Source organism: Haplochromis burtoni, unplaced genomic scaffold (genome assembly GCF_018398535.1).
Source record: "Haplochromis burtoni strain Fernald_Lab_line unplaced genomic scaffold, NCSU_Asbu1 Contig_483, whole genome shotgun sequence".
Classification (NCBI taxonomy): Eukaryota; Metazoa; Chordata; class Actinopteri; order Cichliformes; family Cichlidae; genus Haplochromis; species Haplochromis burtoni.
Genome location: NW_024582844.1, coordinates 1 through 25,125, shown reverse-complemented (window position 1 = coordinate 25,125; position 25,125 = coordinate 1). Strand labels below are relative to the sequence as shown.

The window sequence follows — 25,125 nt, the reverse complement described above, 5'->3', positions numbered from 1 at the left end:
ACACACACACACACACACACACACACACACACACACACACACACACACACACAGACACAGTGTTACAGTGAACTCTGCGGTGGCGTTTTAACAGGTGAGTTATGAATAATGACTAATAGACTTTTCTGTAATGCTTCACAGGCTCCACCCTTTCCCGCCTCTCTGCGTGTTAACATGTGTGCGCTGACATTTCACCTTCCTGCCCATCTTTTTATTGAAAACATTTTCCCAGCATGCACTGAGGCAGTCATTAATAATGTCAGATTACTGCTGCGCTGGATGTTTGGCCGCTTTAATCTGCAGCTGGCTTCAGATCAGCTGTGGGCGCCTCGGTAATCCCGCTCTAATCCCTTCTCTGCTCAGGTGTTACATCATGGCGGCGTGGAGGTGACGCTAACACGCTACCAAACATCTGCTCACACACGTGAACACGGCGCAGACGTCTGCTGCCTTTTTGCTCGTCCCCCCTCGGGTCACCTCCGGTGTCACAGACTCGATCAGCGGCGTTAGCGTCGCGCTGCAGCGCTAACTGCTCAGAGTAAGACTGGAGGAATCTGAAATGTCGTCACGCACACGTCTGCAGTATTCGCCGAGCTGCTGCGGAGACACTGACAGCTCACGCTCGTTCATCTCAAACGTTGGTTTGTGTGAATCCAACTTTCACTCAGTGCTTTCTGGAGTTCTGGGATTTTTCCTGTTTTTCCAGATTGTCTGTGTGTGTATGCCACATTTACATATCTTTGTGGGGACCACAATTTGGCATGTTACTATACCTGTGGGGACCAACAGCTCTAATGGGGACGAAATGTGTCAGGGTTACAGTTAGGTTATGGTTAGGTTTGGGTAAGCAGCTGGGAAAGCATTATGTCAATGAGATGTCCTCACTGAGATATGAAAACACGACTGTGTGTGTGTGTGTGTGTGTTTCTATCTGGAGGCTTGTTCTGAGCTCACCTTCTCTGCAGGTGAGACGGTGGGCGGGACCGGCTGCTGGTCCTCGGAGTCCTCCAGCCAGTTCCTCCGAGCGAGCTCCTCCCACTCAGCCTGCATCTTGTCCCAGAACTCTGTGTCCGACTGTCAGACAGGAAAGTAGACAGACAGATGCTGAAAGGTAAACAGCTCAGACCGCCATGGCGTACCCACGCCCGGCTCACGCAGAGCACAGAGGCTCAGACCTCCTCGCCCACCTCCTTTCTCTTTTAGGCTTTTGACGCAGCTGACTCCTTTCAATGGGGAGGAGCAGCAGGAGCTCTACTCCGACAGCCGGGCCACCTGCAGAGGACGCTCCTCTCTGCCGCTCGTATCTGTGACCTCGCAGTTTGTGACGACAGGACTGCAGAGCAGCGAACCCACAGCTTCACCCTCTAAACAGGGACTCTGTCGGTTTGCCTCACCTTGTATGTGAGGAGCAGGATTTTAATTCTGGATTTAACAGGAAGCCAAAACAGGAGAAATCTGCTCTCTCTTTCTAGTCCCTGTCAGGACTCTTGCTGCAGCATTTTGGATCAGCTGAAGGCTTTTCAGGGAGTTTTTAGGACTTCCTGATAATAATGAATTACAGTCGTCCAGCCTGGAAGTAATAAATGCATGAACTAGTTTTTCACTCAGACATGAGGACCTGGTCTGTGCTGCCACACGTCTTTAAAATAAATATCCAGTGTGTTGTTTCCTCCACGCTGCAGTATGGCCGGGAACAGTAATGTGTGCAGGGCAGCGGTGGGATTTATGCACACGTGAAAGGCCATAGTTTAAATGTGCAGCGCCGTATAAATACTGGATCAGGACGCCGTCCATCATTAAACACTCGTCTGCCATGAATATGAAAGCGGCGCGTCTGGTTACTGGACCAGAGCGTCTTGAGCCGCCGTGAATATCAGTGCTGTCAGAGCCAATCAGCTTCAGAGAGGAGGCAGCGCAGCAGGCAGAGCGTCCTGCAGGAGGACACCGGCCGGGCGAAGAAGAGTCACGCTTTCACGTCACGTGCGGGTTTTCACCGCGTTACCTGCACTCAGCTGCACGCTGTCAGACTCGGCGTCAGCGACATCGATGTTAATAAAACGATAAATCATCATCATCATCACGCTCGAATGAAACACAACTGATGAAGCTGCAGGTGAATCGCAGAGACCTCACAGCAAAACTGATCTGAGAACAGCTGCGGACGCTCAGGTGACAGGAAGTACACGCCATCTGTTTCTGAGCATCAGCTGACTCTGAGCGGCAAGACAAGAAGACGAGAGTTTCCTCCTGTCAGTATGTCACAGATGAGACTCAGAGCGAGGAGACGGGGGAGCGAGGAGGCGGGGCTCGGCGTGAGGAGCGTTCGTTCGTGACATCAGTGTGACGAGGGCTGTGTCCCAATTCAGGGTCTGCAGCCTCAACGATCCTCAAGGGCCGCGTACTCAAAGACCGCTAAGGCCGGAAGTGCGAGGCTTGTGAAATGGGCGGTCTAGCCTCTGTTGCGCTGCCCAGGTTGCCTAGCAACCATGATACGAACAGCTGGAAACGTGTCATACAGCTGTGTTTAACAGAAATGAAGGAGAAAATCTTTTGTTCATTTGTTTGTTTCTACATGAGCTTTGATCATTCTCTGTAGGATTAAGCTCAGCTATTGGACGGCGTATATTTTAACGTAAAGGCTTTAAAACCAAGTTAGTACAAACGTCACTAATGTCACATGACTTTGCCGACATGTGGCCAACAGCAATGTTTTAATGTTCTTCGTTATTAAACATTTGCACATAAATAAGTGACATAATATTCAGTACTTACTTAAAGTTTACTCTTCGGACGCCCCTCATCCGCCGTTTTTTCCGGCAAAATTATCCACACGCACCGCCACGCTATGCATTCTGGGATATGTTGGGCCACGAAGTCTACACTGCCACGTCCTTAAAATTCAGGGGAATGAAGGACGCATTTGAGGGCCGCATTTCGAGCAGCCTTTGAATTGGGACAGCCTTCGGCGCGCCGCTGTGACGTAATCGGCCTTGAAATGCGGCCTTTAAGGCTGCAGACCCTGAATTGGGATACAGCCGAGGACGCCCGTGTCAGCGTGTTCTTACCTCCACAGCAGCTTTCGCCCGGACAAACTCGTCCTCCAGAGACTCGTTCCTGAGCAGCAGAGAGCGAGTCCGTCTGCGCTGCCGGGACGCCCCGCAGTCCTGAAAGCCCACGCACACACACACACGTGCACACACACACGTGCACGCACACACGTGCACATACACACGTGCACACACAGCAGCAGGTCAGTGTGAAGGAAAACAAAGTGACTGGGACAAAGTCACAGCTGCATCTGATGCTCCTCGGCTAACCTCCAGCGGTCTGCACTCGTTTCTCCCAGGCTGCCTGAACTGCACACTGTCACTACAGATGGCAGACACACCGGGCCTGATCTCAGTCACTTTTGGCACTCACCTCTCAGTCAGAGCGCTCGCTAACATCGTGCCGTGGTTCAAAGGTCACGATGAGGCGAGCGCGAGGCTGAGCTGCAGCAGCCAAACTCACCGTGACTCAAACCCACACCAGGGTCTCCAGAGCAGCACCCGCAGTGTGTACTCACTCGGGTGAGCAGATGCAGTACTGCAGTAGTATTTGCAGCATGAGCAGTGGCTAACCTGCGTTGAAGAAATGAAGTCGAGGTCGTCGAAGCTGTGGATGTTGAAGCTGTTCTTGGTCAGCGGGTCGGTTTTAAACTCTGCCGACCTGAAGGAGAACAGCACAGTGTTAAAGGGAACCTGCTGGTCCTAATTTTCTGTCAGTGTCTTCAGGTGAGCCAGAAGCTCCGCCTCCACCTTTCTACTCTCGGACCTGTGTGATGCCAGAGAGTACAGATACCCTTTCATGGTGATCCCAAGTTTAGAAACTCAGATGTTCTGTTTGTGCAGGAAGCTGGTTCAAAGTGGGCGGAGCTAAAACTGCGAGTTTGAGACAGAGGACGAGCCCAGTGTGAGGTCATTCTGAGCCGGGGTCATGCAGAGCTACGTTACCACAGCAGTTCACTGGACGAGTGATGGGAGGTGCATCTCTTCTCATATCTCCTCCTGCGCCCGCCGTCCTCCACGTCCAGGTTCACCTCCTCCCATTTCTCCAGAGGAGACGACAGGCTGACTGCAAACACAACAGCATACCTGAGGTCCCGTTATTATTCCTGGTGTGTGTGTTTATCAGTAATGAAGATGAGACAAGCTTCAGCCAGTAAAAACACAACATGGGAAGTGCAGCTGGGTGTAAACAGGAAGTGGGAACTCATCACAGTAAAAGCTGCGATTAAAGATGCTGCTCCTCACGACTCGGTGAGTTTAAAGCTTTTAATGAAATGAAGCAGTGCGAACCAAAGTGATGAAGGCCTGAGTGTATTTATAGATTTATAGCAGACGTGGGGCAGAGCCACACTTTTAGCTGATTTATTCGTCAATGACAAATTAAAGCTGAAAATCTGCCACAGTCTCAGAAACAGGTCCACAGATGAACCCGGAGCTGTGGGTACCTGTGGATCAGAAAGGCTCACGCTGCGAGCTTTGAGGTCTGACAGGTCCAGCGTGGCGAGACGGCGTTCAGTCCTCAGGAGGCAGCAGCTCACACGTGCTGGAACAAGCCGCGTCATTTCATGCTCGGGCTTATTTACGACGATGAATTTATGATGAAGACACTTTCCCATCGTTCACAGCTCCTGCTCCTCCTGCTCTCAGGCTGAGCTGCAGGTTTGAGCGTCTCTGGGCCAGATGTTGCTGCAGCTGTGGACGACGGCGTGCACTTTCAGTAATAAATATGAATACATGTTGTAATCGGCTTTTCTCCCGGGGCGTCTCTAGAAGACGCACAATCCCTCCACAGGGATCAAACTCAGTGAAGCTCGGGTTGAGAGATTGAAACCGTCTTTGGTCATGTGACTGTGGTCTGAAGGAGGCGGGGTCAGTCTGCTGCCTCACCTGCTAATCAAGGTGAGCGGATCACCTGAGAACTGAACACAGACCCTGCTCGCTGGCCTTGTCTCGCCTTTTAGATCCACGAACACAGAGACTCAGCCGCTCGCCTCCTCGCTGTCACGTGATAAAAACTGATGATGATGATGGCGTCGGGTTCAGGCTGCTCTCTGAGACTCACCTGAGTCCAGGGAGATCCTCTCAGGTGTTCTGGGACTAGCGGGCAGGTGTTCCACCTGCACCTGGATCAGCTCCGTCTCCTCGGGTTTGGCTCGGCGTCGCGGACTCTTCGAGCTGCCCTTCTTCCTCAGAGGGCTCCTCCTCCGCTCCTTGTTGCTCGCCCCGCTGCTCTCCCCCAGCTCGCTGAGGTCCACCAGATCCAGAGCTGTGGACAGAACTGCAGACAGCGGGAGAGGTGGACTCGTTACCCCGACAGGCTCAGTGTCTGTGAGAGCGGTCGGCCCTTCACTTTGGTGTGGATAACAGACAATAACAATATTTAACTCAGAAGTCAGAAGATTAGTGCTCAGAGTGCTCAGAGTACTCTGAGCACTCTGAGCACTCTGAGTACTCTGAGTACTGACAGTACTCCGAGTACTCTGAGTACTCACAGCATCACAGTTTCGAGGTTATTTAAAACAGATTTACTGCCCCGGCTCAGCCTCGGAGGCCGACGAGCTCGGTTAGGACAGGGTGCCTCCTACACGCACGACCAGCTGGGACTGAGACGCTCTGGCCGACCTGCAGCGTTCGTTCATCACGGCGTCCACGAGCTGGAGGAGGTGGCTGTGAGGAGGCGTCCGTGTCCACCCACCCTCATCAGTGAGTTTAACCATCGAGCCTTCAGCGGTGTTAGAGGAGGGTTACAGCAGCGCTCAGACGTGTTCTTGTCACCGCGCTCGAAGACGAATAAAGTTTGAATTGATCACGACCAATAACAGAACGCGTGACTCTGTGACCTCTGAGCGTCTCCCTGCAGCCCAGGCTCGGATCAGATAGAATTTCAGCCACACCACCTCCTCCCGTCCTTCCCCTCCCCTCGTCTTCCACAGCTCAGCGGGGCTCCTCCTCCTCCTCCTCCTGACACGTCGACAGTTTTTATGTAAATGCAGAAAGAAGCAGCACAGCAGCCTGAGTTTAATGTGAGGAGGAGGACAGAGCAGACAGGAGGACAGAGGAGGTCAGAGGTGCTAATTAATGGCCGGTGTACCTGCTGAGTCGGAGGTGACAGATGGTTCACAGAGGAGGAAGGAGGACGGCCAAGGGCGGAAAGTTAGAGGAGTGCAAGAAAAGAGAGGAGAACACAGAGATTTGGGAGATCAGAATGAGGGGAGGTTAGAGGAGGAGGTTTCTTCTCACAGCTCAGTCATGTTTAGCAAATTAAATAAAACAGAAATGGATCAATAATGTTTCCCCTCGTTTCTCCTGCACGAGGGCTGAAAAAGAATCCTCACACTGAGCAGGAGGAGGAGGTGGAGGAGGAGGTGGAGCCCCGCTGAGCTGTGGAAGACGAGGGGAGGGGAAGGACGGGAGGAGGTGGTAATTAGCGGGAGTCTACCTGCTGTGTTGGAGGTGAGCGGTCGGGCGGAGGGGGTGTCGCTCCGGGTCTCCGACAGGAAGTCATCGATGGAGGGGCTCAGTAGGGGCCGGCTCTCCTGCTGCTCCCCGACCAGCTGGAGGGCAGAAACAACGGGTTAGAGCAGACCGCCGAGGAGACGCAATAACACAATAAGCCCCCACCCCAAGGCACATACTGTAAGGTAAAGACTCCACAACAATGCAGAGAAACCCAACAATCATATGACCCCCATGAGCAAGTGCTTTGGTGACAGTGGGAAGGAAAAACTCCCTTTGAACAGGAAGAACCAGGCTCAGCGAGGGGCGGGGCCATCTGCTGGAGAAGGACAGGATAAAGACACGCTGTGGAGGAGAGACAGAGACTCTTAACAACTAAAGACGAGTTCGCTGCTACGTAGGACTCTGCATGTCTCTGGGTGGCTTCGTGTCCAGAGGTCAGAGGTCACGTTTGACACCATCAGCTATGGTTACACTCTGTCAGGACCTGTGAAAGTGAAGCTAAAACATGAAGCAGAAATCTACGCCGGCTGCTTTTAAAAGGACGGCTCAGTCAGGTGACAGGATGGAGCGGAGGAGGCGGAGCAGCTTTTAGGGCCCTGCAGTGATTACAGGAAGCCGGCGCGGCAGAGCGAGCCTGTCACATTATGAAAGGGTGATGAGATAACTGGTCCAAAGGTAATGAATGTGTCTGAATGAGGCACAAACATGTCGCCTGCACACGCTGGTGTCTGAGCGGAGCCTCCTCACAGCGGCACGACTCAGACACACAAATGAATCACAGCTGCCGCTGATTTCACCGGTGAATGTCTCGTTCATCCGAGCCGCTGCTGAGGGAGCAGGAGAGGCTGAAAACGGCCTGCAAAACACCAACCGTGTGATGGAGCACATGCCCATGCCTGTGTCACAGCAAACCTTCAGCACCGCTCGAGCAGCAAATGAGGCGCCGCGTTCTGCACCGCAGGCGCAATCCGTGGGCGCGGTGCGCTCCCGGCTCTGACCGGGCTCTGTTACACCTGCAGAGGAGCCAGCTGGTGTGGAAACACCGGTGGATTTGTCTGTGAAGGTTCTCAGTCATCCAGGTCATCGTAGTCAAAGGAGCTTGCAAAGAAAAGCGTCTGGACTTCTTTAAGTTTCCTGAAGATGTTTCATCCGAGAAGCTTCTTCAGTTCAAAGGTAAAATGGCCGAGAGTCCCAGATTTAAACCCAGTGGGACTCTCGGCCAGTTGACCTTAGAACTGAAGAAGCTTCTCGGATGAAACGTCTTCAAGCAACTTAAAGAAGTCCAGACGCTTTTCTTTGCAAGCTCCTTTGAAAACACCGGTGGACAGATGTGCCCAACAGGCCGCTCTGCTGCCTGCCAGCTCTGAAGCATTCTGGGAAGTGTTAAATCCCAGTCTGATGCCAGATCACAGATTATTTTATGTGCCTTCCTAATCCTAATCCACAGCGCTGTGTGCGCCACATGTTTAATCCCGTGAAGAGGCGAGCAGCACCGCGCAGATTCACTGTGAACTGATCGCTTCAGAATAAAGGCCCAAAGGAAAAAGGATATGAAACAGCACGGATCAGGAAACATATCCGAGATCATAAATCCAGAATGAGATGGGAGGATAATCCAGAGATAAAACAGCTTCAGAGTTTTATCAGCTGAACCAGGAAAAGTGGAGGGAAAAGTCTGGATGTGACACAGAGCGATGCTTAAAACCGTAACGTCGCTGGATGACTTCCTGACCACGTCGCAGGAAGAATGGCCAAGGAGGCGTTTGCTGTTTCAGGGCGTTCCTTTGTCATCGGGGATGAATCGGTCTCACAGTTGTGTGAGTCACGAATCTTCCCAGCTTCCTGCACATGTTCATCCTGCTGCTTTAGTTTTAAAGGTTTCGATGACCTCGGTGAATCCTCACTGCCGTGTCTGGAACAGAAAACTCTCCCGAACTCCAGCAGGGATCCGACTCTGTGCCCAGGACGAAGGACGAGGTCTCCTTTTCCGACCTGGTGAGGTCTTTCAGCTCATCCTCAGAGTTCATCTGACACAACAAACACACCGACGACACTGTTCTGTCTTCCTGTCGCTGACAGATGATATTCAGATCATTTTTCAGTGGGCTTAGGGTTACAGTGAGCGTCCGGTAAAAGTGTCGACGAGGAGGAAAGAGGAGAGCGGTCAGAGCTAAATGACTTTGGTGCTGCGTTTAAAAGCCGGGGACAGCGCGGGGACAGCGCGGGGAATCGCAGCGCCGCGGCTGTGTGAAGGTGCGGCAGCTGGCAGCGATGAAGTTTCTCTCTCAGCGGAGCACAGTAACGGCAGCTGCAGCAGAGCGGAGGGTCAAAGGTCGGTGACATGATCACACTGAAAACTGCGTACTCTGCAGACGGGAATAAGACGGTTGTTCACTCAGACTAAACCTGAGAAGTCTGACAGCGGCGGCGGGACCGTGATGCACAAAGAAATGTTTCAGCAGGGCAGTAAAGGCGCTGACCTTTTACCTGCTTGCTGTGAGCAGGAACTAAATGTCGAGCTGCGAGGGGGAACAAACAACTACGGTGGTCATGCCAACCTTGGTCATCACGGGGAGGAAGGGGTTCCCTTCAGAGGACGTCTTTTTTACCAGGAAGCTCCTTCAGCAACAACCTTTTCCCCTACGACAGGCAGACGGGCAGGGTCGCCGTGATGGGCGGAGCCAGAGGCGGCGAGTCGTGATGTTGTGTCAGTCTGTGCAGAAAGGCTTCAGGTTTAACGCTGGCAGCTTTTCCGTCTGGCTCAGTGGCGAGGAGGACGTTTCTGATCTGAAGCTGAAAATGAGGAGACTCACCAGAGCTCTCATCTGTGCACGCTGTCCACCTGTACCCGATCTTTCTGCCGCTCGCAGCAGGTCCGTAAATCATTCACATTAAAGTTTATCTGAAGAATTTCTAGAACAATCAATCAATCAATCAAGGCTTTATTCGCCACGTGCAGGTTGCCCTGCAGTGAAATGCCCCCCCCCCAACCCTACACACACAACACAGACATCACATGGGGACACAGGTCAGAGATCGGTAACATTACAGAAAAACACTGAAATATACACAACGATGGGAAAGTACAAGAGGAAAAAAGAGACCTCTACTCATGCTGGGCTCCTGGGAGGACAGCACGAGAACAGGAAACAAAAAACTCCTCTGCACAAAAAGCACATAAATGTCCACAGAACAACATTATGGAACACGTGACCAGCCACAGGGTCGGGTGGGGGGTGAGGAGTAGGGCTGCCACGATTAGTTGACTATTAAATCGTCGACGACTGATTTAATAGTCGACGCGTCGTTTGAAGCTTTGTAAGATCCCAAAAGACGCAGGAATAAGTAGCAGGATTTAAGAGTGTAATAACGGACTGAAACAGAAGATGGCAGCACTGCATGTACAAGGATGCCAGCTGCTGTTAAACCCCGAAGAAGAAGAAGAAGAAGAAGAAGCTGTGTCCCAGAATTCATAGCGCGGCCCAGCTTAGTTTCCAACAATGGCGGCAGCTAGTTAGTTTTAATATTACTCTTATTATTCTTTCTGGGTCACAAAATAAACGTTTAACATATTTTCATGGAGAATGTAGCTGTGTAAACCTCAAATATCTGCTCAGTTTATCAGGACACCACATATTTTCAAAAGCGCTCCGACGTTTTCAGAGACGTCTGTTACCCACTAGCTCGATAGCTAGCCGGGGGCTAGGTCACTAGCGCCGTGAGAACACCGGACTCCCGCAAATCGTTTTCAAACCCACCGCCGTCTTTCACTGCTCAGGTTAAACATGATATATGAGTCACTTAGATAACTTACAAATGTTATTGTTTGGCTTTTTTCAGTATTTTATTTGTTCCTGAGTAAATCTGTTTGGCTGAGATTAAAGTTTTAGTTTTTACACAGCTGAATAAACGTCAAGCAGACAGCTGATTATCAGAAGTGTGAGATGCTGGAGAATTTACTCCGGTGTCCTGTTATATTTTAGATAGCAAGGAGTTTATTAAACTTCACCGAAACAATCTGCAGATTTCATTAAAATTGAATAAACTATCATCTTGTCTTTATTCTTAGTTAGCACAGACCGTAAACACTTAAAGCTGTAAGCTAATGATAGTTATATGAGAGCAGATGCTGCTGGTGCAATAAGCTGTAGTTTCACGTCCAATGGATGATGATCTGATTAGTCGACTATCACAATAATCGTTTGTGGCGGCCCTAGTGAGGAGTCATCCGAAGCAGCACAGCAGCCATCCTGACCAGTGCTACCATTCCAGTGCGGGCTCAGACCCGCCGTGTTCCCAGGAGGCAACAAGCATCGAAGGCGTTTGGAAGAGGAGGGGGGACGAGTGGGTATCAGTGTGTGTGTGCGTGTCCAGAGTTCAGCTGAGACAGTGTCCTTCGCCCCGCCAGGCTCAGTAAACAGTCTTCCAGCCAACCCAGGTGGCCTTGCATGGAATGGGAAGAACAGTCTAAACACAGTCGTTATCAGGGAGTTGTTGTTCGGCTCCAGCCTTGAGACCACAGGTAGATATCTTCAGCATCCTCGATCAACAGTCCCGCCAGGCACACGATCCTCCATGTCTGCCACCCGTCCATCATGTATCCGGCAGGGAAAGTCCCTCCAGGGCACTCGGGCTCTCCCGAGCCCAGACTTCTCGTTGAGAAAAGGGTGTCAATAGCATTCAGAGACCAGTTGATCAAATCCATAATTCTCTTTAGGTTTTAGAAACAGACTGTGAGAGACTGTTCCAGGGAAAGTAATACACACGAGACGAGACAAGGACATAAGAACTAAGCAGGGAAGATAAGGGAGAGGAGAAAAGTGCGACCGCCTTCGCCCAGGGCCAAACGAGAGCCATTCTGTTTTATTCTGCAGAGGGAAGTCATACGTAAACGAGATGGCTCTGTGATGTCAAAGGAGCTTGCGAAGAAAAGCGTCTGGACTTCTTTAAGTTGCTCGAAGACGTTTCACCTCTCATCCGAGAAGCTTCTTCAGTTCTAAGGTCAGATGGTGGAGAGTCCCAGATATAAACCCAGTGGGAGTTTCCCCCCAAAGAGGCTTTAGCTGCTGAAGACAGCTAAGCTCAGCTCTCTCTGACCATCACTCTACTGCACATGGGCAGTAACATCGGGCGTAAATGGAAACGTAACAGACATCCAAAGACATCCAGCTCCCTGAAACCTGGACTAACCTCAGCAAAATACATCTGTGAATAAATATAATTCAGGCACGAGAACCACGATAAGGTCCGATCCACTAAAACTCTGACCCGGCCCTGAGGAACCTGCAGCTCAGGTACGACAGGTGAGCTGGTTCACCTGCTGCCGTTCAGAGGGAGGAATGGCGAGTCGTGACGAGCGCCAGCGGGCAGAGGAAGGCGAGCTGAGAGCAAAACGCGCCTCTGTGAACTCGGCAGCTGTAATCAATAAAACATCATCTGCAGTTTTATTATTAGAGCCGTGATGGAGGCCGAAAGCAGCAGCGCCCCACCACCACCATCATTAATGGATGACTCGCTTAACACAGACATCACGCTACAGCGAGTGACCTGCCGAGGGGCACGCCGCGTTCAGAGGTGGCTCCAACATATATGACATCACTCTGAGGTCATGTTTACGTGAGTGGACGCTCTGACTCCACACTCAGGTGTAGGGCAGCCTCATGCCGCGCTCTAAAGGTACTTGAGATAAGCACACATTTCAAGCGTTACACAGTGATTGGACAGTTTTTGTGATGTCATCCTGCATCAGTGGGACAGTTCCTGCTCTCCAAGAGCTGACAGAGCAGCGGAGTAACTAAAGTAATGGGTAACTTTTTACTGAGGAGTAAATCCATGATGACTCAAAAGAGTAGTTCAGAGAGCATCAGTGATCAGATTATTCAACCAGGAAGGATGTCAGCCGGACTTCATGGTTCTACTGTGATTCTACTGTAAAAATAGAAGACACACAGTAGAAACTGAGAACGTATCTGTCTCCATCTCTGTTCTCTCTCCCTCACTCTGTGTGTGTGTTGTGGAGATGCTGTCAGACTATAAATAACCTGCTGTTGTGCTGAGCAAACAGTCCTCCATCAGCAGAGCTCAGTGCTGCTGCAGCACATCCTCAGTGTGCAGCCAGACTACTGCAGTACTCTGCTGATACTGCAGTACCTATTAGTCACAGGGAGTCTGAGAGCTGCCCTCCATCACACTTTGCGTGTTTTTTTTTATGAAACATGGGCCATGAAGCGGCTGTAACAGCTGATCACATAAACAGAAGTCTGCTGTCAGACGGGCGGATGCTGGGGGAGGTGGAGGGGTGATGCCTTTAGTGTCGCTCAGTAAATAAAGCGCAGGTTCAGGTGCGGTGGGGAAACTGTGCCAAGGACGTGAGCTGACCCCAGAGAGATTCAGATCCTCCCGCAGCGCTGCTGCTAATTAATCTTGGATGAGTTCCCCCCCGTGGCTCTCCCAGCTCCAGCCGTACTGTAACTACAGCAGAGGACGCCGAGCGGCAGCCTGCAAACGCGCTCGAGCTCAGGGCAACAAAGAGTCTGGGTGTAAACAACGGCAATGCTCTCAAACACACCGCTGCCCCACCATCTTCCCGCCGACTGAGGGCCGGAGCCCTCACGGATCATCAGGGATCACCGTGCTTCTCCACAGCACTGAAACAAGCCCTGCTTTGTTCAGGCTGGCCTCTGAGGCCCTGAAGGCATCCCGCCGCGTCCATGCCCAATGATCAGATCCCCGAGGACCTCAGCAACCTCCTGTTCTTTGGAGATTCTCAGTTACGTTTTACGCTGGTTTCACAAACAGCAACAGCACTTCTGTTCTCTTTAGAAACTCAAACACAGTAACGTGAGGCCTGTGAGGACTCACTCTGCTTATTTTAGACCCACGTTTCTGTCCGAGTCCAGATCAGAATCCTTCCACACCAACAGACGGGTTAAAAGAACACAGCCTCCTCTCCACAAACACCTTTCTCTGCCCTTCTTCTGACGGGACACAAATGATGAGGCGGACCGCCGTCCTTCCCTCACAGCAGGTCAGTTTGTTCTCGTTCTGCAGTGTAAAATCGCTTTGATCTTTCATATTTGCCACGAATTGCCAGGACAGGCAGTCTGCTAGCACCAGCCAGACACCTTTGACATAAACACACATGGTAGTTCTGACAGGTGGGTGGAAAACCCCTCGTCCTCAGACGGACTCACAGGTGCTGCTGATGACCACTGAAACTTTACTGGCCTCGTTTGGTCTTTTCCAAAACACTCTGACCCCGCCCCTGAAGACTGGGCGGTCACTGAGGCGTCAGATATTTCTAGTGTTTAACTGAGTCCCAGCTGTTTGCTTCTGTCTCGCTCAGTGTGCACAGGTGAAGTCGATTCAGAGGAATCACGAACACCTGAGACATGACCTCGTAAACTCCGCCTCACATCTGCAGCACGCCACTCTGCTCAGTGGACCGAAAACCACAATCTCCCAGGAGGCTGTGTGCATGTGTGTGTGTCACTGGGATTAGGCTGAACACTTCCTGCAGCAGCACTGCTGAAGCTTCCCTTTCACCGAAGTTAATGAACAAACGTATGAGACCACACGACCCTGAATGCACCACAGGTGGAGAAACATGGCGGCAGCATCATACAGTCGCTGAGCTCGCTTACTCCATGTTTGAAAGCTGGTTGAAATGGAGCAAAAGCAGAAGTGTGAGGCCTAAAACTCTACTTCAGTGTTAATGAAGGATCCTTTCAGCTCGGAGAGCTCTCACTGAGCTGCAGGACGAAGCTCAGCCCAAATCTGAGACTTGTGGTCTCTCTTGTTGCCTGATATACCGTGCTTCCATGTCTGTTTGCACACATTTCAATGACTCGTTGCACTAATTGCCCATTTTCCCTGCAACATATAAAGCAATGCTCCAGATGTTTGCATAGTACGGTCCGTTAGGTCCTTCTGAGCAGTCTTCACTGTGGAAGTGGAGCCCTGGGAAGCTCTCTGTGATGCTCTTTGATTCTCTCCTTCCTCACATTCACACTGGTAATGAGGGCGGACGTGCCCTTTCTCCAGCCGAGCGCCCTCCCGAGATGTTCACACTCCTCCACAGAGGAGGGGCAGATACTCACTCACAGTGTTCAATGACAGGTAGAGAAACACTGGGTGGGGACGTTTGTGGGGAGGAGAGCCCTCGACCGGGCACCAGCTCCGTCTCCTCGTCCTCACTCTGCAGGCTGAGCTCTGCGTAGCCTCACGTGACCCAGTTCTCCACCTGCTGCAGGTTCTTGTTAGACCGACCCTGGAGCTCTCAGCTTCAGAGCAGAACCAGGACCACCAGCTGCAGGACGGCCGGAGACGGCCCGGGGATGGCAGTGGCTGCCCTTTCAAAATGAAAGCGAATTTTCTGCTAGTCAGTCAGATGAAAAATAATGAAATAAAAATGCTAAAATGTGTCAGCGTGTATAATCCAAACAACTGAAGTGTGATTATGAGTCAGGAAGCTGAGCATCGACCTGTGAAACGTAAGGAAATGATTTTCTGTGCAGCTCAGCATTTTATTGAATTGTATTGTCTGCCTGTTTCTCTGCTGATCGCCCCCTCCGGGATCAGTCTATTTGCTGGTGTTTGAAGGACTTTTTTTCCCTACATTAAAAACATTATTTAAATATTAACTTATTGATGCTTCTGTGATGAAAAAGTGTCCTGATTCTGTCTTTAAAGACGGAGTTTCACAGGAGGAACTGGAAGTGAGAGAAACCTCTGGGGTGGCCAGAGCTCTACATGTGGAGCTGAAGCTGTTTGGAAATGATGATGGAGCAGCGAGAGCGGCGGTTTGTCACAGTGCAGTGATTAAATCATAAATCTGCCTGCTCTGCGGCAGCTTTACGACCCTCCACCGATGACAACCTGCACATTGTTTCAGTCCCTGCAGGAGCATCACAGGCAGATTCCCACAGTTCTGCAGGCCGCAGTCTGAGCACAGAAGCCCAGACATCCTCCAGCAGGTGAGTCCCAGCTCTGCCCCGGGGTCAGGACATGAAATGGTCCAGGGGGTGCTCTGGGCAGATGCTGAACCCTCCCTCAACTGGATCCTCTCAGAGCTCCTCTGATCCCGCAGACGCATTTCATTCATTTGACTCTGAATGCTGAGCTGTGACATCCACTTCCACCACTTTCTGATTCACAGACATTTGAGCAACAAAAACATTTCTCTGCAGAAGCATCGGAGAGACCAGTCCAGCACCTCTTATGATCACAATATCTGACTTTCAACACCCCACTTCCTTTTTTACTCTTTTTACATGTGATGCTTTGTTCACAGCAAACGCTGCCTGATTGTCAAGTAAAAATATTTCTCCCACAAACTTTTTCTCCTTGTGCTGAAACGTGTCATTCATTCAGCATTTCACATCACGGTCGCTGACCAGAACTGAAAACCCAAACCACAGCCCTCAGAAGGCCCATCTGCCAGTACAGATGGACATCCATCCAACCAACCGTCCATCAATTCATCCAACCGGTCATCCATCCAACCGTTCACCTATCCATCCATCCATCCATCCATCTGTCCACCCATCCAACCGTTCATCCATCTATCCATCCAACCGTTCATCCATCTATCCATCCATCTATCCATCCATCTGTCCACCCATCCAACCGTTCATCCATCCATCCATCCATCCATCCATCCATTCAACCAACCATCCATCCATCTGTCCACCTATCCAACCGTTCATCCATCTATCCATCCATCTATCCATCCATCTGTCCACCCATCCAACCGTTCATCCATCTATCCATCCATCCATCTATCCATCCATCCATCCATCCATCCATTCATCCAACCATCCATCCATCTGGTCATCCATCCAACTATCCATCCATCCATCTGTCCATCCATCCATCCATCCATCCATCCATCCATCCATTCATCCATTCAACCAACCATCTATCCAACCGTACATCCATCCATCTGTCCATCCATCCAACTGTCCATCAATTCATCCAACCGGTCATCCATCCAATCTTTCACCTATCCATCCATCCATCTGTCCATCCATCCAACCGTTCATCCATCCATCTATCCATCCATCCATCCATCCATCCATCCATCCATTCAACTAACCATCCATCCATCTGTCCGTCCATCCATCTGGTCATCCATCCAACTATCCATCCATCCATTCATCCATCTATCCATTCATCCATTCAACCAACCATCTATCCAACCGTCCATCCATCCATCTGTCCATCCATCCAACCGTTAATCCATCCATTCAACCAACCATCCATCCATCTGTCCGTCCATCCATCTGGTCATCCATCCAACTATCCATCCATCCATCCAGTCATCCATTCAACCAACCATCTATCCAACCGTCCATCCATCCAACCGTCCATCAATTCATCCAACTGGTCATCCATCTATCCATCCATTCATCCATTCAACCAACCATCTATCCATCCATCTGTTCAACCAACCATCCATCCATCTGTCCGTCCATCCAACTATCCATCCATCCATTCAACCAACCATCTATCCTACCGTCCATCCATCCAACCAACCATCCATCCAACAGTCCATCAATTCATCCAACCGATCATCCATCCAACCTTTCACCTATCCATCCGACCATTCATCCATCCATCCATCCATCCATCCAGTAGGGCTGGGCGATATGACCCAAAATTCATATCTCGATATTTTTTAGCTGGATGGCGATATAAGATATATATCTCGATATTTTTTTAAGCCATAAAGTAAGAACAAAAAGAGAGTTCTTAGTCAAAGCTGTGTCCCAGATGTCACACAGGCACTTTTATTAACATAGCACAGATGTACATAAAAATTACTCAAAAATAAATTATGAGCATTTATTAAATAATAATGCTCCATAAATAAAAGAAAACAATGTTGTTTTTGTGCATAACAAAAAGCTCACAATTGTGCAGTCAAAATGTAAACTAAAAGACGAGCACAATAACAAAGACAGATTTCACAGCTGCTCTGTTCCCAACTTGTACTGCGTGACTGACAGCCTGGAGTTTGAAATCCGCTTCGCAACCACGTCTCTTAACAGGTGCCATTTATGGTCCTTATACACAGTAGGGTAATATTACGTTGAAGCACAGTACGTATCACTCCGCGAGGCTCAGCCGTAATGCTCCGACAATCCATCAAGCGGTGCAGCTCCGTAGCTTACCAAAGTCGTACTAAAACATTTTTGACAGATTGCTGAGCGCCATGTTCCACATAAAATCGGTTCGCGGCCATCAAGCACAACCAGAATTCATACATAAGGCTGCATGGCGTTAGCGTGGTTAGCTCGTTAGCGTGGTTAGCTAGCTAACACGTTGACGCCGTCCAGCCCCACGCACGGGGCGATGCGCAGTAACTCGTTAACGGAGATTTGCCGTGTCCATCTTGTCGCTTCCTGCAGGTGAAGCGATGGGGGAGGAGGGGGAGTTGTGTTCAGTGAAGGAGAGGCGAGGCCGAGTAACGTTGCGTAAAGACGAAAGTGGACGAAAGAGAGGCAAACTTGCGGCTCCGCAAGTATAATTATAACGTAACATAGACTATATCGATATAAAGGATATGGTCACATCTTATATCTCGTATAAAAATATATCGATATTTTTTAAAAACTCGATATATCGCCCAGCTCTAATCCAGCCATCTGTTCAACCAACCAACCGTCCACTAGGGCTGGGCCATATTATACCGTTCACGGTAATACCGGTATAATGTTAGGCAACGATAGGAAAATGAAATATCGCGATAGAATGGGAGTAAAACGCGCATGCGCAGTGCCTTTGTTTTCATACGCACATGGCCGATTGTTGAGTGAAACAGATGAACCAGAATTGGTTTGTAAAAATGGTGCAACTTCAGTGATGTGGAACTGGTTTGGTGTTTGTCCGTCAGATACACGACAAAGCACATTTTTTTGCAGAACATGCAAGCGGCCGTCGTTATTGTCGTATTTGTCGGACTAAGATGCTCTTAAATCTGGGAGTAATCTGGGTCCTAAACTCCGTATGCTTCAGGTCAAACGAACACTGCAGCATCACTGAGAGTTAAAAACTGTCTAAATTCTTTCATCTTTAATAAAACGATCAGCATTGCTGCTTTACCAGGTGTAACTATGAAGTTTAACTTCCAGGCATCCATGAAAACAAAATGTATTACATTTAACGGAGTTAGAAGTTAGCAGGAAGCTAGCGGAAGTTAGCTCGCTAGTTTCGCTAGTTACCTAAGCATGATATAGCATGTTCTGACTGAGAGATTTCTGAAAAAATCAAACGTACAGCTCTGCTATCACTTCCAACATAAATGAAGACAGGAAACTAAACAGCAGTGACGTTTGTAGGGTTACTGAAGTTGGGCTAGCTGGTATATAATGATGTGCTACGTGATCGCTAGCGACACAGCTATGTTAGCATAACATAAACAGTGAAGCTGGAGGACGAACACTAACACTTTTCCACTTATAAAAGTTAACGTGAAGGTTCCTCATGGTTAGAGACAAATGCAATCGCATGGCAGGATGCTGTAAACGGACCAAACTTCAGTCAGGAGAACAACTGAGATAATCCATCCACAATACGAGGTTAGTCATTAATATACTGCAACAACATGGGAATAGAGCAGCTGCCAGAGAATTCAACATTAATGAATCAATGGTACAGAAGTGGAGGAAGCAAGAAGAATGAGTTTAATAAAGTTTGATTTATCTGACTGCTTTGTTTCGCTTAATGTGCCTTATAATCCCGTGCACCTTATGGTCCGAAAAATACGTACTGCACACTGCAGTTTAATGTTGCAAAGCACCTCTTTTTAACTTCAGTGGATATTATACATGGTTATGCTCAGGATATGTCAGCCCATTTCTACTGGAAATGCCTTTTGGTTAAACTTTCAGCAAGGAATTTGCATTTGCACTGTTACATTTTTATAAAGCTTTAATGTACATAAAAACCAGCTTCTTGTTTAAGTGAAAATAAATGGAAGGTTGTCTTTTTGCGCTAGTAATGTTGTGGAGTTGTATTTTGTCTCGCATCAATTATATCGTCAGTTATATCGTTATCGCAAATTTTCAAATATATATCGTGATAAATATTTTTGGCCATATCGCCCTGCTCTACCATCCATCCATCTGTCCATCCATCTGTTCAACCAACCAACCAAATATCCATCCATCCGTTCATCTTCTTCTTTTTATCCGGTTCAGGGGTGGCTGGATCCTCTCCCAGCTGAACAGATAACCTAACATCCAAACACTTAATCTGCCTTTGTGTTGTTAGGAGGAACCCAGAGAGAACCTACACAGGAACATGGAGAACCCGGTCAGTGCTGTTAAAGCACCACAGCCTGAAATGTCTCTGACAGTCAGTGCTGGAGTTTTTATGATGACACAAAGAGGAAGGTCAGGACTTCACTTCTGTTTGCTGCTGAGTGGATCAAAAACACTCCAGCCTGGTGTGCTCCTGATGCTGATCCAGTGACAACAAACACAAACACAGGTCTCATGCCTCCTCTGCTGCTCACAACAGTGACTCCACTAAAACGACATTTAGACACGCTACACGACGAAAAGCTTCACCAGGTTAGAAGAATGACGGAGGCGGTCGTCAGCAGCTGAACTTTGCCTGATTAGTCACAGCGATGGTTTACAGGACTCTTTTTAATCTTAATAGAACACTAAAGAAACTTTCACACCCTGACAGGTTCAACTCTGGGACTGAGGTCAGTTTCATATTTCAGCTGTGAAGCTGTAATCTCATATGTAATGTTCATATTAAACCTGAACGCTTTGAGACGTTTAACAAACGAAGGAAGACGATGTTTTCTGTGGAGCAGTGAATAACCGTGGATTCTGTTCTCAGATCTTATGGAGCAAAGAGAAAACATCAGAGGTCCAGATCATTCAGGAACACATCGCAGGTTATAATAATGTCAGGTGCAGCATCAAGCTGTTCCATTAAAAATGGAAGAAAGTGATCAATAAAAGTGCTGATGTTCACTTTCTAAACACAGGAAGCAGGTGATCTGCAAGTGTAAAACGCGGAAATATCTGTCACAGCAGAAGCTGCAGTCAGTTTTATGCAGGGACTTTTACATCCTTTATTTATGCAGATGAAAACTCAGCAGACATAAGAATGATGATGATGATGATGGTGTGGAGACAACAACACAGAGTCATTTCTTTAAGCCCTCCAGAAACATAAAAACTCAGGTATGAGCTCACCTGGACCTGGTACATGTCTCAGTCCTGCAGCTTTCAGCGGCACGCAGCTGGAGGCGAAGCCGCCAGCAGTGCACCTACACCCGGTTTCAGTGCGACAGACGGCGCGGTGTCTCTCCGGAGGCTCCCCGCCTGAAAGCTCCGCGTCCGGCTCTGACTCGTCCGAACGCCTCAGGCTCCGGGACGCATCTCACTCCGCTCCGGCCAGGGGAGGGACGAAGGTGGAGCGAGCAGAGCCGAGCCGCTCCGAACAGCTCCGAGGTCAAAGCACACCGGCGAAACACAGCCTCTTCCTGTCAGCGCTTTCACAATAAAAGTCACAGCTTTAAACTTCATTATTTAAACGGGCTTTCTGTTGAATTACTACCAAATTAATGGAAACCACACATTTCGGCACTTTTATTTATGTTATTTTAGTTTTTTCTGTGAAAAGCACTTTGCAAATAAAGGTTTTTAGGCATTGAATTCAAAGTGTCAGACCTTTGGTTGAAAAAGCAGATAATTTGGAGGGTAAGCTGTCAGAGATCGGTCTGTGCTCTATGTCCAAACTAAAACACACCTAATCTTTGGTGTGTCCCACGGTTACAGGCTCTGTTAGAAACTGAACTCAGATCAGTTTTACATCCACTCCAAGAGACTGAACATCTGTGAGTGTGGGAGTGTTGGACCTATGGCGGTGTGACGCAGAGGAGCAGGAACCTGGATGTTTGATCTGGTTGTCATAATTCCCTGCATGAAGCTTCACACACAAAGTGCATTCTGGGTAAACTTTCAGGGCTCATATCAGCATGTAGGACAGGTGTCTGCTCAGCACAGGTGAGAGCAGATAAAGGTCTCCTTTGTACCTGCGTGTGATGCCAACGTCCAGCCCTCGGTGTCAGAATATTTCCTTTGATATGATCACCACGCAGCTCACAGCTGTTGTTTGTGATAGTTTGTATGAAATAATCAAAAGCCTTCGGTCCTGCAAAGGTTTGTGTGGATGCCGAGCAGCCTGGATCACAGAGGCTCTCAGGATCAAAGATGGATCATTAGATTCAGTTACGATGAAGAGGATGTTTCCTGGATGTTTTCCAGCTTCTGCCTTCAGGATGACAGCGTCCCGGCTTGAGCCACGCACCTGAAGTTCAAGCGCTACATGTTTCACTGTGTCGCTTTGCAACACGAATGCATGTTTCACTCAGCAGACTGGAGATCTGCTCATAGACGGCTGCCTCGTCTCACCTTTCCCTGAAGATCCCAGCCTGGGTGTCCACATTTCCATTCTGTGCTCACGTCAAGTCTGTCACCTAGTGAACATCTTAAGCCATCACTCACTGACTCTGTAGCAGAGATCCCTCAGCAGCTCTCAGGTCTCCTGCACTCGCTGTGGTCCTCAGGCATCTGGACGATGGAGAGACTCTATGTCTTAGCTGGCTTGGGACCAGCTCAGTGTCTTCCATCTCTAAGAGTGTGATTACAATGGTACAACTACAGCCTCTCACCTGTGAGAGTCCTCGTGTGGTCCATCAAATTCCTTTTGCGCTGAAAGCCTTCATGTTCAACAAACCTCTGGTTACAGACGTTCCTGTGGTATACCAAAACACTTTTCAAGTGTTTCCCAAGGATGTGGCCTCCCACCAGTGAGAGTTCTCAAGTGGCGTTTCCAGGTCTTTTTCAACCTGAAGCTTTTCCCACATGTTTTGAAGGATTTTAACAAGTTTCTTTCTTTGGGCCTGACTCTTGATGGATTTTTGGCAAACATCAGACTCTCTACCTGTGGCAGCATTGCAGGGACTCTCTGACACAGTCCAGCTCTCCACATCATCCTGACGTCTGTCTCGCTTCTTTCTCTTCTTTGGCACTGAGGTCACAGTTTCACTTAACCCTGACTCTTCACACTTGCTGGATTCTTCATCTGTGCTTTCACTTTGAGGAGAGTCATCACAGAGGAGCTGCTCCCCGTCTCCTCCTGGTTCACTGTGCTCTCCTTCCTCAGCAGCAGTCACCATGAAGGTATCCGTCTCCTCCTTCAGTCCCAGCTGCTCTCCCTCCTGACTGCTGCACAGTTCCTCCTCTTCCTCTTTAATCTGTGAAGCTTCTGGTTCCTCCTGCTCCACACTGGAGCTCCTCTCCTGGTTCCAGAGCTGCTGCTCAGGGAGAAGTCCTCCTCCTCCTCCTCCTCCTCCTCACAGACCTCGCTGCTGTGGGACGTCTGGAGCGACAGAAGAAAGAAGTTACTGATGCAACCGCAGAAACATTAACAGGACTTTACAGCATGACTGCATCACTCATGAATGTGGACAGGCACCTGAGTTCACCTGTTTTGTGGTTTAAAAGCCACAAAGACGCTGTGTTTAGAGAAAATGGGTCTCAATTGTTCCCATACTGCTGACACATACGGGATCACTGAGGGTTTTTTCTTCTCCAGCTTTGACAAAAGTCCAGCTGGGATAACCACATTTACTCAGGGTCAGCTTTTCATCCATTTCATTAATAGTAATAAAAATCACACAGCAGTAATACGTCGAAGATCCTGAAGTTTGATCTGATTTCCACCAATGAAGACTCTGAGCACGCCACAAACACATTTAATGAACAGCATGTGTAATTCCTCATTTACTTTAGACCCACATCAAACAATAAAATAAAGCCGTGTGTTAGTATTCATTCACGTCAGACTCTTTGGTGTTGAGTATATGAATGATCAGTAGTAGAATGGATATGATTCATTATGGATAAAAACCTGAACGAGGCCTTTTCTTTCCATTTTCTCTCCTTTATTATTTATAACACGCTGTTTATGTGTTTATGGCTCAGTTTGGTACATTTAAATAGGTTTTAGGAAGAAAGGAGGACGTTTATTCCAAGCGGAACAAAGTATTTGAACATCCTCCTCCTGCCGGAACTTCAGAGCGGGACATCCGGCGGAAGTAAACATTTTTAAAAGCGGCAGTATGGTTGTTCCAGCGTGAACTTTTGGAGGCTTTGTGCTGTGTGTGAGCTGAGTGTGAGCTGCGGCAGCAACGATGCCTTCAGTTCAGTATCTGAGAGAGTTTATCAACGAGCGACTAACTGCTGCTGCTGAACAAATATTCTTGGAGTTTGAAAAAACGATCGTCCAGTACGAGGAAGAGATCGACCGTCAGCGCAGACTGCTGGATATCACCTGGAAACCCCAAATCAAGCTGCACAGGACAGGTGAGTGTCCCTCTGAGGGAGCATCCTGATCACAGCTCTGCGGGACGTTTCTGATTGTGAGGACTTTTTGGAGATGTGAGCTAACAAAGAGCAAACAGAGGACAGGACTGCGCTGCATTCAAACAGCAGGCGCTGAAATCAGCCTGGATTTGAGCTTTTCTCTGACCTGGATCCATCACTCAATCCTGTGAATCGTTTGAAAAACTTTTTGTTTGGCGGTGAAACGTGTGTTTGATGGTGCGTTCAGGTGCACCTTCTAAACTCAGTAATCTAGCCTGAAAAGGTTTTTCCTTGGTTTCCTTTCTTCTTCTGCAGAGCTGTAAAGAGTTCAGTGTCTTTTTTATTTCTCCATCAGTGACGTCAGAGTGGTCGCCCGGGCCCTTTGTGATGATGTCACATAAAAGCTAAAGTGGTACACAGCACGTGCACGGTTCCTGTGGTCACATTTACACACGTGTGAGAACAACAAAGTCCACCATGTTGTTGTTCAGAGTCACGGACGCGACTGAAAGAAGTGACACAGAGTTTAATGTGCAGCTCGGCACAGTGACACCTAATATTGAATTTATGAACTGTAGTGGCAGTGCGGTGCTGCTGCTGTGCTGAGGGGGCTTTACCTTCCAGATGTTCGTCTGAATAAATGCAGATCTGAGATCAGTGACTTACAGCTGACTGGACGGCTTTACTCTCACACACGAGCGACGCAGTCATGCTGTAAAGTCCTGTTAATGTTTCTGTGGTTGTGTCTTCTTTCTTCTGTCTCTCCAGACGTCCCACAGCAGCAGGTCTGTGAGGAGGAGGAGGAGGAGGAGGTTCTCCCTGAGCAGCAGCTCTGGAACCAGGAGAGGAGCTCCAGTGTGGAGCAGGAGGAACCAGAACCTTCACAGATTAAAGAGAAAGAGGAGGAACTGTGTAGCAGTCAGCAGGGAGAGCAGCTGGGACTGAAGGAGGAGCCTGAAGTTCATAATGATCCTGTGCAGTACGAGGAAGAGATCGACCGTCAGCGCAGACTGCTGGATATCACCTGGAAACCCCAAATCAAGCTGCACAGGACAGGTGAGTGTCCCTCTGAGGGAGCATCCTGATCACAGCTCTGCGGGACGTTTCTGATTGTGAGGACTTTTTGGAGATGTGAGCTAACAAAGAGCAAACAGAGGACAGGACTGCGCTGCGCTGCATGCAAACAGCAGCTGGTGGATTTGAGCTTTTCTCTGACCTGGATC

The 25,125-nt window shown here is 49.1% G+C and overlaps 2 protein-coding genes across 3 annotated transcripts in view; one reads left to right on the top strand and one right to left on the bottom strand.

Annotated features, from left to right (window-relative positions):
• pex5lb (peroxisomal biogenesis factor 5-like b) overlaps positions 1–23,140 on the bottom strand; it is a 30,022-nt gene extending 6,882 nt beyond the window's left edge. For both annotated transcript variants that reach the window (XM_042213819.1, XM_042213820.1), the window contains exons 1-7: positions 20,726–23,140; positions 6,487–6,601; positions 5,110–5,325; positions 3,993–4,113; positions 3,621–3,708; positions 3,066–3,164; positions 955–1,074 (exon numbers count right to left, since the gene is read on the bottom strand). In XM_042213819.1, the coding sequence (XP_042069753.1) occupies positions 955–1,074; positions 3,066–3,164; positions 3,621–3,708; positions 3,993–4,113; positions 5,110–5,325; positions 6,487–6,601; positions 20,726–20,740 (774 nt within the window). In that variant the 5' untranslated portion in view covers positions 20,741–23,140. The remainder of the gene's footprint in view (positions 1–954; positions 1,075–3,065; positions 3,165–3,620; positions 3,709–3,992; positions 4,114–5,109; positions 5,326–6,486; positions 6,602–20,725) is intronic.
• A 490-nt stretch (positions 23,141–23,630) lies between these two features.
• On the top strand, positions 23,631–24,958 carry LOC121812238 (WD repeat-containing protein 87-like; the record flags this gene model as incomplete). The annotated part of the gene is made up of 2 exons (XM_042213821.1): positions 23,631–23,902; positions 24,671–24,958. Coding segments are annotated over exons 1-2 (460 nt in total), but the record flags the coding sequence as incomplete, so codon positions are not given.
• Between the last annotated feature and the right edge of the window lie 167 nt (positions 24,959–25,125).